Source organism: Camellia sinensis, chromosome 2, assembly GCF_055761805.1.
Source record: "Camellia sinensis isolate YWXY chromosome 2, ASM5576180v1, whole genome shotgun sequence".
In the NCBI taxonomy this organism is placed as follows: domain Eukaryota; kingdom Viridiplantae; phylum Streptophyta; class Magnoliopsida; order Ericales; family Theaceae; genus Camellia; species Camellia sinensis.
Window position 1 is genome coordinate 46,784,710 of NC_138962.1, and position 12,713 is coordinate 46,797,422.

Below are 12,713 nucleotides of genomic sequence, written 5' to 3' on the forward strand. Positions count from 1 at the left end.
TTAAGCATCCTGGAAGTTTGCAAGGGCCGGGTTTGGACAAAACAAAGGGTCAGAGGTGAAGTTTTGTTGCACCTCAAAAAAAAGGTCAATAAATTTTCTTTGCCGCCAAACTTTAATGTCAGAGACGCAGCCCCCAAAATTGTATTTGCTTAAAGACTAATTTGAACAGAAGTAGACTTGAACCTAATCAGATCTCAATTTTTATCCCATTAGGTGGAAAGGGGTATGAATGGTCAATTTTCTTTGGATGACCACTCAGCATTCATCATAATACTCTTCTAGTGTTACTTAAATCAAAGACTGGCCACATAAAAACCAAGTTAAATCCTAAATCTGTTCCAAAATACATAACATCCCATTTGTATACATTATCTGGTCGAGATAGATATGACCCCAAAAAAAAGCTGGAACTGAAAACGACAAAATCATTAGTAGAAACAGCCATGTCAATGTTTAATTTCTTCTGCAGGTATGCTAGTCTTGTTGGGATGAAATACTAAACTGCCTCCATGATCCTATTAATCTCCTCCACCCAAAGAATCCACTATATGTTGAACCTGGGACAAGTGCTTCTTCCCTTTAAGGTGAGAAGCCATATGAACCTCACCAGGGCACTTAACATTACAGATAACGCACCATAATTTAGACTTATTCACCCCGTACCCAGTAGTGTTCTTTACTTCTTTCTGTTTGCATTGCTCACTAGTCCGGTTCACTTGTGCCTTGTCCTCTTGTTTCTTACTTTTATTTTGGTTTATCCAATCACCAGAAATGGGCTTTTGGGGCTCCTGATTGGCTGTTGAAGACGGACCGCCCTTGTTTTTGATTGCTTGCTTGATTGCTTTCAGCTCTGCACAAGTGGATTTGTGTCTTCGCCCCTGAAGATGAGACTTCAAGTTTTCTTCACACGAGGTTGTCACCTGACATACAGCGCATGTCCACTCTTTCTGAACATTCTCTGAAGCGGGTCTCTCCTCAACTTTGTTCTCTCCACCACCAGCTGCAACAGCAGGTACCTCCTCAACTTCGTTCTCTCTAACAGCTCCTATCACGGTCTTTTCCTCAATTTTAATAGATGCAACGGTTCTCTTCTCAGTTTGAGAAAGAATTGGCTCTTCAACACACATAACCTGTAGTAAGTAGTTAGCAGACATATATTACGTTTTTATATTTTTAGCAAGAAATCAATACGTGTTATCTATACGTATTTTGAGTAAAATGTATCTTATGATACATAATGCAATTTACGAAACACGAGACATGATATGATACACGAATACTCAAATTGTTTAACAAATTTGAAAAAACAATTGGACTTAATTTCTAGTAAATTAATACGTTGTTAGAAATTTTCATTGATGTATACATTCACTTTTACTTTCTCTACTTTTTTGAAAAATATCTATTGGTTTAATATGTAATCATATGCGGTTGATTTATACCTACTTACACCAGTAAAAGTTCAAAGTTTTCTACTATTGACAAACTCTTTGAAAATATTAAAAGCTAAATGGTGAAAAGATAGTATTTTATACATATTTTAACTTCACTCTACACTTTATATGCATTTAAGTATTGAGAATTATACATTTTATATGTATTTTATTTTCAAGCAACCTTAGTTTTGCAAATTTAAGAATTATTCATCGATGGTGTTTTGTTCTCTCAAGATATTTGTTTTTTATAATTTATTTTTCTACCTATTTTTAAAGATGTTAAAAAATCTTACAACAATATGATATGATACAATACAGAATCAGAAAAATAGAAAAAATGATACACGAATCATATCTTGATTTGACAGCTTTGAATACAACATAAGAAAACTTAGGAATGTAATTGAAGTTAATAAAATGCAACTAATAAACCAACAAAAAGCAACTGTAGAGGTGGGAAAGAGATATAAGTTGATTATATGAATGAAAAATTGCAGCACTTCAGGAACCAAAATATAATGAAATATACGATAGGAGACATTACCTGTTCTGTTGCAGTTGTGGAATTTTTCTCGTTTAGTTCTTCTGCTTTGGCATGCTCCTTAGCAACAGCAAATTCTTTGAATTTGGACTGAAAAGGGAAAAACAGATGATTCATAGGTGGTTTTATCTTTTAAGTAAAAACACAACTATGATAGAAAACAAATAGGAAACCTTACCCATTGTGTTGAAGCTGCAGGAATTTTCTCCTTTGGTTCCACTGTTTTGGCATCCTCGTTGGCAACATTAGGCTCCTTGAATTTGGACTAACAAAAAAGATGGTTCATAGAGGATATACTTATCAATGATAAACTCAATCATGGTATAACATTTGTTGCATGACTCCAGTATGAATATCAGGTGTGGGTATGTGTAGGCATCAAATTTCCCTAAACCCTTAATCATTTGATATTGGGATACGTACACATGAATATGTCCTAAACATTTAAATAAATTGTATATTGTATAGAATAACAATGAATTTTTCCTCTTTACAAATTCTAAACCCAATGGAGAATTATGTCTGTCCCTTAAATCTAAGCAAGACCAACACTAACACCCATTGGAATTTCACAACAGAAGCTGATAAGACTCATGGATTAGACAAGCAGCATAAGAAACTTTACCTGAATTGCTGCAGCCATTTCTTTTGTCTCAACCATTTCTTTTGCTACCGTATTTGTTACTGCCTTGATCTCTTCCACGTCAATGTTTGGCATTGTATGATTGGACTGAAGCAAAGGCAAAAGGGTAATTAATAGCAAATATATAGAGAGAGAGAGAGAGCATAGACTTTGTCATGCATATTCCGTGTGTACCCAAATTGAAAAGATCTGAGTTTTTGACAATTATGTATGCATGCATATCAGCATTTGCAAGTAATGATCCTATCATATGACATTATAACATGAACTTTGCTGACTCAAAGCCTAATAAAACTGTAGACTCTGTTAACAAACATTTAGCTTTCTACAAAAATTATGCAATTGTTCAAACACTCCTCATTAGACATCTTATCTGTCGTTGACAGGCTTAGTGAGTATGGCATACCTTTCTGTCAATGAGTTTCTCCAAAGCTTCAGATCCGTTCTCTTTAACGTACATCTCTGCCATGGCTAGAAAGCTTTCTGCATTGAGAGGCACGTCCTCGTGCTTGACAAACTGGTTGATAACTCCTTGTGGATTCGCAGATAAACACGGACGAATAAGGCACTCGTAAACATAGCAAGCACCATTAAAATGGGGTAGGCCTAACCAACAAATGGCCATTAGCTTCATGTAAGGCCAGAATGGAAGCCTGACATGCACAAAGGAAATTAGAAAGCACTGCCAAATAAATCGAACAATTTAGGAGGGAAAAAAAAAAAACTGAACAATACTACATCCTGGGGGAGTCTAGTAAAAATTCTAGACTCTTAAGATGTATGAGAGCCCAAAATAAAGACCAACTTGGGTACATTTTAGGGACACAACAATGGATAAACAAATGTAGGCCAGGGATTCCCAAGGTAGAAAACTTGAAAGCCAGGAATCTTTAAGCATGATTGTGCAGTTGGAAGTGTATTGAGGATAGAAGACAATAAGGCAGGGATCTAAGTCAGAAATTTCAAAATACGATGAACTTGCATGATTGGAGTGTGTTGAGGACTATGTACATTAGGATAGAGATTTTGGGGACAAAGATTCCATGCCCTATAGGCCGGACTACTTGATATTTTTTGGACATAGTAAATCCTATTGGCGACATTTAACATTGAATAATTATTTAATAGTTTTGGAGTACAATAACCAACAGCATTTTACAGATAGAACAATACTAACCCAACTTTGTTAGGTAGTTAGGAGACAAAACAACTCGCTCAGTGTATTTTGCTATTCCTAGGTCACCTATTGTGTACCATGCATTGCCTATGTGGTACTTCAAAACTACTCAATAAATTTTCTTTTAATTTTTAATATTTGAATGAAGTAGGCGGTGAAGAAATGTATGAAATTTGCAAATATCACTTTCCAAACAAATAAGGAAACAAAAACGAGCTTTGTACTAGAGTGTAGTGGCAGAATTAATTACCACTCAATGAGTTTCACAAAAGCAAGCTCGAAGAGAGAAATCAAAGAGAAAACAATCCAATAAGCCACAAGATTTCGCATGTCCGAGTTGGAATTACTCTCGATTGCCCATACTGAGGCATATCTGTCAAACAAAGCACCAAATATAACAAAGCAAAATCCATTAAAACAAGCATTAACATTAAAACTCCGTTTGGTAGCATATGAAATGAGAAAGGGAAAAAAAATGATTATGTTTTCTCACTAAATCTCCTTTTTTTGTTTTTTTTTTGTTTTTTTGTTGTTGAGAAAATAGACAAAATAACAGAGATCTCTCACATTTGCTCACTTAATTTATAAACCAAACAAACATGAGAAAGAGTAATCTTTCCCTTCATTCTTTATCCCTTCTCACAAAATTACTGAAATTTATATACTAAAATTTCTGAATCGCATTAGCATGAAAAGATACCAACTTTACTCTTCACTCATCAAAAACTGGAAAGAGAGAGAGAGAGAGAGAGAGTACTTACAGAGGACAGACCAGAGCAAAGAGAGGCCTGCAAGTGAAATACAAGAATACGTAAGATTATATGTATGTATCTACATGCATACGTGCGTACATATATATACACACACATACACATACGCATGTATATACAAATGAGGTTGGAACAAAACATAGAGATAAAGCTGAAAATCAACTTCACAAAGTCGGCTGGTATATCTAACGTGAAAGTTGGACATTCGAAGAGAAAATCAAAAAACAGAGGAGTAAAGATAAAGTAACTAAATATTAAAAAAAAAAAAAAACACTTTCTTTGTGTAGCCAGAGAAAACAAATGATTCATACCAAGCAAGAAAATCTAAGAAGCACTTCAAACCCAACTTTAGAAAACTCACAAAACCCATCTACAATTAGATCTCTTCCAACCTTCCTTTTTCTTCTTAGAAGTTCTTGGGTTTGTAATACTAATTTGATGTGATGAGATGAGATTCTACAAATCAAGACTTTATACATGTACGAAAGAGGGAAATGATTCATGATGTAGTGCTTTGTTAATTACGGAATTGTCCTGGTGATGTTGTTGTACCGCACAACTGTTGTAGCAGAGGAGAAGAAGGGCAATGGACATGTCTTTTTGGGAACCCATAACGCCTCTCGTGTAGTGAAACACTATGGTGCATATTTATACATGCACTTTATAACTTGAAAATATATATATATGTATATATATATATATAATTTTAAATTTTTAAATTATAATGAAAAAAATATCATAATTAAATATAATATAAGACATAATTAAAGAATTTATGAAAATAATATTATCATGAAAAAAATTAATCATAATTAAAAAATAATAATATAATTAGGGCAAATTACACGAACAACCCTTATAGTTTGGAACTCGTGTTACTTTGGTCTCTAACTTTTCAATTGTAACATATTTAATCCTAAATTTTGAATCTTGTTTCAAATAAAGACAATTAAAGATACCATTGTTTAATTTCAATGATAAAATCGTTAATTTAATAAAATATAAATTAATTTGACAAAAATAAATGTCAATTTTTTTATAAAAAATTTTAAAAATTATTTTTATCCACCAATAATAAAAATTAATAAAAATTACATGATTAATTTTTAAAAATGAATTTTACACGATCATCATCCAAACACATAATAAAAATTAATTTGGTAAAAAAATAAATAAATGTCGAAAAGATTTATCAATTTTACATAATTTTATTTATAGTGGATAGAAATAATTTTTAAAAACTCAAAAATATTTGTTTGACATTTATTTTTGTCAAATTAGTTTATGTTTTATTAAATTGACAATTTTACTCTTGAAAAATCTAATAATACCTTCAATTGTTCTTATTTGAAACAAGATTTAAAATTTAAAGTCAAATATATTACAATTAAAAAATTATGGATTAGAGTGATACAAACTCCAAACTATATAATTATGAGTGCATACGATATATATTCTCACCACACGCTAAAAGGAAAACTCGGTTTAGTAAATAGACACGTGTTCTGAAGGGCCCAAGTGAACAGCCCGTTCTTGGTGGGCCTATCCAGATTTTAGGATTCAGAAAAGAGTGGTGATATACATTAGAGCATCCAAAGTTACATGATTAAAGTTGGGCTTCACAAGGACGTGGTTTTTTGTTGGCCCGTACAACGGCAATTCAAAAAAATTAAAAAGGTAAAATTACCAATCAGTTTTATTGGTTGGAATTATTACCAGTAATCTCAAAGTGGAATTTTGATAAATATTTTAATTTTAAAAGTCATATTTTTTTGCTATTGAGAATCGTTGAAAAAACAGAAGTTTGGTGTGACTTAAGAATTGTGGATTAACAAGTTGAATTGTGACCGATTGATAAATAAGACTGACCCGTGACTACCTTTGAAATTACGAATTTATTACTATCAAATATTTTTATAAAATATAATTTAGCTATTTATATTTCTCACATTATATTTCAATATAAACTAACACAAACAAATCAAAACTCACAAACAAAAGTCAAAATATCCCAGTAATGATCATTCTAAAAACACAAAACATATATTTAGGAAGTCATAAAATTTTTATATTATTAAAACAAGGGAAAAATACATACAAACTCCACTCATGAATTATGAACAGTTAAGTCCAATCCATAGGATTGCCTGATAATTATCTCACAAAAAAAAAAAAAAAAAAAAAAAATTGCGATTTGACCATAAATACAAAAATGCAAAAATAATTTAATATAAATTTTAATTAATATAGAGGTCCAATTTGACACCGTCATGGTCCGGCCGGCCCGTAGGCAACCCTAGTAACATGGGCGTGTAGCTGGGAGGATTGGTCTAATTTTGGTTTTGTCAAATTAAGAAAGAAATGACACAACCATCATTTGTTTGGTTGAGTTTTCATAATATAAATTTTTTTTAAAATCAAAAAATAATTTGGTGAGAAAAATAATAATAAAAAATACTTTTTATATTATTTTTTTTCTTTCAGCAATGCTTGGTAACCCAAATTTTTATGGCTCGAATGTATCAAAACGACGTCGTTTTACTCTCAAAACGACGTCGTTTTGAGACATTCGAGTCATTCAGGCCACATAAATTGGAGCTATCAAACATTTTTCTTTTTCTTTTTTGACAGAAATAAGTTTTGAAAATTTTTAAAAAAAAAATTTATGTTCAGTTTTGTCAAACTATTTTTTTTATTTTTCAAAAAAAAAAAAAAAGAAGTTAGAAAACAAGTTCAAGTTGTGAAAACTCAACCCAATTGTGTTTGAATCTTAAATTTATGAAGCAATTTTTTAAGGGAAGTAAAAAGAAAAGAAAAGGAAAAAAAAAATGAATTAGAAGTTTTTTTTTATTATTTTGTTTTTTCCTTTCATAAATTTATAATCCAAATACAATAAAAGTGTGGCTCTTTCCATTTCACAAGAGAAGCATTTGGAACTTCAAATGTGAAGGGCCAAAAGGAAAAAATGGATGTTTATTCATTGGCCTTATTTGGGAAGAATGTTGGTTAAAATAGCCCACTAAAAAGCAAAATAAGCTAAAATAACTAATAAGACATAATTATTTTATTTTTTCTGTCACAATCATCAAATCAACTCTTTTTTTAAAAAAAAAAAAAAAAAAAAAAAAAACCAACTTTCTAAAGACAACTTTTTCAATTAGGCTAAAATAGTCAAAACAAATAGCCAACTAAGCCTTGGTTTGGCATTCTTGCTAGGCTATATAATCACAAAAGACAAAAAAAAAAAGCTACAAAACCACAAAAAGACAAAAAAGTTATAAAAGTACCAATCTACCCCATATACAAACAAAAAGTTAAAAAAACATCATTCTATAGGGCAATTTTGTCATTCCAAAACCAAAAAGTCAAAAAAGCCAAACAAGAATACCAAACAACTAAAAAAGTCGTAGGCTAAAAAAGTCAAAAAAATCAAAAAGTCAACTAAAAAAGTCATTGTCAAACGACACCTAAAAGGAGGTGTTTGGAAAAATGGTTGGGCTAAAATAGTTAATTAAAAGACAAAGTATGTTAAAATAGTTAATAAGACAAAAATGTCACAATCAACCTATAATCATTTTATTTTTTCTCTTACAATCACCAAATCAATTACAAAAAAAACCAAATAGCTTCTCAAGCATAACTTTTTTAAGCCGGCTAAATAATTGAAAGATTAACTAAAATAACCAACTTCTTAAACAATACCAAAATAATCTACTTCCAAATAAGGCCATTGTAAGGTTATTTTAGACACCTTCAGAATGGATCAACAAACTAAAACCTTTCTACTATAGGTGCAATTTTAAGTCTAATTATTAGTAATATAATTCTTTGTAGTCTGATTAGTCTTTTGTCTCTCTAATGCTTGCCAGCTTACGATGTGAACAATTAAAACTCGGACCTGGTATAATAGTCCTGTTTGGTAGAGCTGTGGGAAAGTGCTTATAGCTTATGCCTAAACAGCTTATAACTTTTAACTTTTAGCTTAAGCTGATTTTCAGCTTATTCTTAAAGCATCTCCTGCCCCACTCAAAGAATAAGCTGTTTTCTGACTTCCACAAAGCTATAAGCTATAAGCTATAAGCTAAATCAAACACATCAAAATAGCTTAAATTAAGCTGAAAGCTAAAATAAGCTGAAATTAAGCTGTATCAAACAGGGCCAATACTATGCTCCCAATTAACTTGGAAATCAAATTGTGGATTCCAAAAGTTTGAGCGCCCAACAACAACAATTCTAGGTAGCTATTTGTTTTGATTTCAAATTATGATTTGGTTCAAAAAAATTGAAAAATATGTTTGATTAATATATTTTTAAAATATAATTTAAAATTATTTTTTTTCTCATCTCTCTTTTTTTTTTATTATTATTAATTAATCACTTTTTTTCTCTGCTCTCTGCTCTCTCATTCTCTCACATTCTACACATTAATCAATAAAAAAAATATAAATTATCCCAAAACTATTTTAAAACTCTTAACCAAACACATTTTTAACTTTCAAAACTGATTTCAATAACTTATCTTTCAAAATACCAATCAAAACTTAAAACTCATTTTAAAAATTAAACCAAACAGAACCCTAAACTTTGAAATTGAAATTCCTAACAATCAAACATATTTGAAAAAAGTAAATAAAATTAATAACGATGAACTTTCAAGTACACACAAGCAGAGTTGCCAACTAAAATTTTTAGGTAAGTTTGGAGGTAGTGGCGGATTTATACAAGGGCACGTGCCCCCCCATTAATTTTATAAAAAATTTGGTTTCACTCACTTGAAATTGTAATTATGCTCACCATAAATGATTTAAAAACCCCCTAGCATGTTCATTTTTCTTAGAAAATGACCTGATATTTATGCCTTCAAATATTGATTTTGGTAAAAGCCCCATTACATAAATGTACATATATATGCATTCATATTAGAAAATGACCACTTTTTTCTTAGTACTTGATTTTGCTTGAGCTATTTATTAATTTTTTTAATTTGTGTCACTAATTTTGTATAGTTAGAATGGATTGTAATTTTCTAAGTCAAATGACTCGAATCCATCTCCTCCTTCATTATTTGCTCAAAAGTTTTTATTTTATTTTATTTATCTTTGGTATGGTAGATTACATGAAAGTAGTTTTTTGAAATTATAATTAATAATTCTGTCATTGTCTAGACGTATCATTAAAAAGAATTGTCAAGAAAATTTGAGTTTACTGTTCATCTTAGCATTGTTCACAACTTGACTATTTGTATAAACAATAAAGCTTCCGACCCCCAGTCCCACTGATTGGCCAAAAAAAAAAACTGTTTATTTATTTTTATTTTTATTTCTCTGTTTTCAGCGAATGGGAGAAGTCCACGTCACTAGAGGTCGGACCCCCACTGGGGTCTGAAGCACTTCTCTTGTATAAATTGATAATGCTAAAGTTTAGAAACACATCTAACACAACCTCTCATAAAGAAAGTCATGGTTGACCAACTTGACAAAGAGCCGTTGGTTAAGCCAATCATTTAACAGTTTGAAATAGATAGTACAAGAGTTTAGTCAATTTTCTAACAAAAAAATATATTATAAATGTTCAAAATTACAAATGATCATTTGAAAAATTACAAGCCATTGACATGAATTCAAACAATCAAGTCTATGCTTACACCAATATTAATTTTATGGTGCTGAAAATTTTAATCCGAGACGAAGGAGAATTATTGTGTAGCTTGCACGCTAATTATGCATATTTTTATATTCTATTACAAGTTTATTGTAAGAGGAGAAAAGGAAACATTCTCAAGTTATTTGCCCATAAATTATGCAAACTTTTGTCCTAAAACAATTTGCATTAATAAAAAATTAAAAAAAAAACTAACAATAATGTTCATAGGATGATTCATTGCATCTTTTTTTGTCCCTTGTTTTACATAAAACTTTGATCTCAACTCAAGAAACATTTGTCACTTACTTGACCATGCACAAGCCGTTGGATCAATATATTATAATCAATATGGTATTTTTGGAAAGTGAACCATTTGAGTTGATTAACCAAAACTTTCAACTTTTGATAATTTCTATTTGGATCTTAAATTTATATAAAATTTTAAAAAAAAATTAAAAATTGAATGAGTTATAAGATATAAAAAAAAAATCAAATCTTATATTTTTTCATTTACAAATTTATAATTCAAACACGACATGACATCAGAGTTATGAGGGAACACTTAGGTCTATTATACGTATATGCATGTATCAGAGTTATGAGGGAACAATTAGGTCTATTATATGTATGCATGTGTCAAGTTGATGCAATTACAGTTGCATTTAGAAAAACATTTGGGGGGCCATTTGAGAACCTTCTTAAAAAGTTAAAAGTCAGTTTTTAATTTATTTTTTATCATATCACCTCTTACATAAAAAGGTTAAAAAAAATCAAAAAAATTAAAAAATTAGCCTGTGTTTGATTGTGTTTTGTAATTATGATTTGAGAGTATGAGTTATATTTTGAGTTTGTGGGGTTTGGAATTACGATTTGAGTGTAAAAAATTTGTTTGGTAAAGAGTTTTGAAAATAGTTTTAAAAAGAGTTTTGATTTGAGTGGGAAATTGTTGATGTGACACTTGATATTTGATACAAAAATTTACAACTCATAACTAAACATACAGTTCAAAATTATTTTAAAGCATATAAAAAATTTTAAAAATTTCAGAAAATATTTTTTTCGATTATATAAAAATTAACATATCAATTGTAAAAAAAAAAAAAAAAAAAAAAAAATCACTGGACGTCCCGTCAAGCAAAATTTTAAAAAAAAAATCTGAAAAAGCGGCTGAGACAGAGCTCTCCGCAGAGCTTTCAAAACGTAATTCTAAAACACTAATGGTGTGTTTGGTAACGTTTACGTTTTCAGTTTATATTTACAAAAATTTTATAAACTGGTTTTTGTTTATTTTTTGTTTATTTTTTGTTTATACATAAACTACAAACGCATTTGGTAATTGACAAAATGTTTAAAAAAAAATTTAAAATATAAAAAAGAGTAAGAAATGGCGAGTGGTGGCAAGTGGCGGCGGAAGACGGTGGTGGAAAGTGGTGACGGTGGGTGGTGGTGGTGGTTGTGGTGGATGGGTGAGTGGATGGTAGCGAGTGGGTGGTGGTAGTGGCGGCGGGTGGTGGGTGGTGGTGGCAGGTGGGTGGTGGTGGCGGGTAGGTGGTGGTGGTGAGTGGATGGGTGACAGTGGCGGGTGGCGAGTGGTAGCAAGTGGATGGTGGTGGCAGGTGGGTGGCAGATGGCGGGTGGTGGTAGGTGGTGATAGTGGGTGGATGGGTGGGTGACGGCGGCAGGTGGTGGGTGGTGACGAGTGGGTGGTGGTGGTGGATGGTGGTGGTGGTGGATGGTGGTGGCTGGTGGGTGGCGGATGGCGGGTGGTGGTGGGTGGTGATGGTGAGTGGGTGGGTGACGGTGGTGGGTGGTGGTGGTGGTGGTGGCGGTGGGTGGTGGGTGGTGGTGGCAGGTGGGTGGCGAATGGTGGTGGTGGTGGTGGTGGTGGTGGGTGGGTGGGTGACGGTGGCGGGTGATAGGTGGTAACGAGTGAGTGGTGGTGGCAGGTGGGTGGCAGATGGGTGGTGGATGGTGGGTGGTGGTGGGTGGTGGGTGGTGGTGGCGGGTGAGTGGCAGGTGGCTAGTGGTGGTGGGTGGCTGGTGGTGGCAGGTGGTGGTGGTAGGTGGGTGGTGAGTAGTGGTGACAAGTAGGTGGTTGTGACGGGCGGTGGATAGTAATGGCAAGTGGTGGGGGGTGGTGGTTGGATGGCAGGTGGGTGGTGGGTAATGGTGGTGGTGGTAGTGGTGGGGGTGGGTGGTGGGTAGTGGTGGCGGAGGCGGAAGACGGTGGTGGAAAATGGTGGCGGGTGGTGGCTAGTGTTTGGTGGTAAAAAAAAAAAAAACTGAAAACCCAAAATGGAAATACATTTTTTGTGTTTTCATTTTTTGGCCAGATTTATAAACTGAGACTACTGATTTGTAAATCAAAAATTTTACCAAACAAGTTTTTATTTGAGTTTTTTAAATTTTTGTAAATATAAACAGAAAACTGAAAACGTAAGTATTACCAAACGGCACCTAAATAAACATCATACTCAAATTCTGATGTAAAAAACTAATTTAA

The 12,713-nt window shown here is 32.5% G+C and overlaps 1 protein-coding gene across 2 annotated transcripts; it reads right to left on the reverse strand.

The window, feature by feature from the left end:
- Positions 1–261: 261 nt before the first annotated feature.
- LOC145807551 (uncharacterized) lies at positions 262–5,188 on the reverse strand. Of its 2 annotated transcripts, XM_082905980.1 has the most exons (8): positions 4,879–5,187; positions 4,559–4,585; positions 4,048–4,170; positions 3,027–3,273; positions 2,603–2,707; positions 2,156–2,242; positions 1,981–2,067; positions 262–1,130 (listed from the first exon to the last, which is right to left on the reverse strand). In XM_082905980.1, the coding sequence occupies exons 1-8, from the start codon at positions 4,935–4,937 to the stop codon at positions 519–521; spliced, it is 1,347 nt and encodes a 448-aa protein (XP_082762106.1). In that variant the 5' UTR covers positions 4,938–5,187; the 3' UTR covers positions 262–518. The 2 variants fall into 2 exon arrangements, with proteins under 2 accessions (XP_082762106.1, XP_082762107.1); XM_082905981.1 differs by lacking the exon at positions 4,048–4,170 and having other exon boundaries at positions 4,879–5,188.
- Between the last annotated feature and the right edge of the window lie 7,525 nt (positions 5,189–12,713).

Bases quoted from the DNA above. Each gene is read 5' to 3' on its own strand.
- LOC145807551 (XM_082905980.1), bottom strand. From the start codon at position 4,937: ATGGGTTTTGTGAGTTTTCTAAAGTTGGGTTTGAAGTGCTTCTTAGAT. The intron at 4,171-4,558 runs GTAAGTACTCTC...TTTGTTTGACAG, and splicing joins TTTGCTCTGGTCTGTCCTCT to ATATGCCTCAGTATGGGCAA. The intron at 2,708-3,026 runs GTATGCCATACT...CCTTTGCTTCAG, and splicing joins AGAAACTCATTGACAGAAAG to TCCAATCATACAATGCCAAA.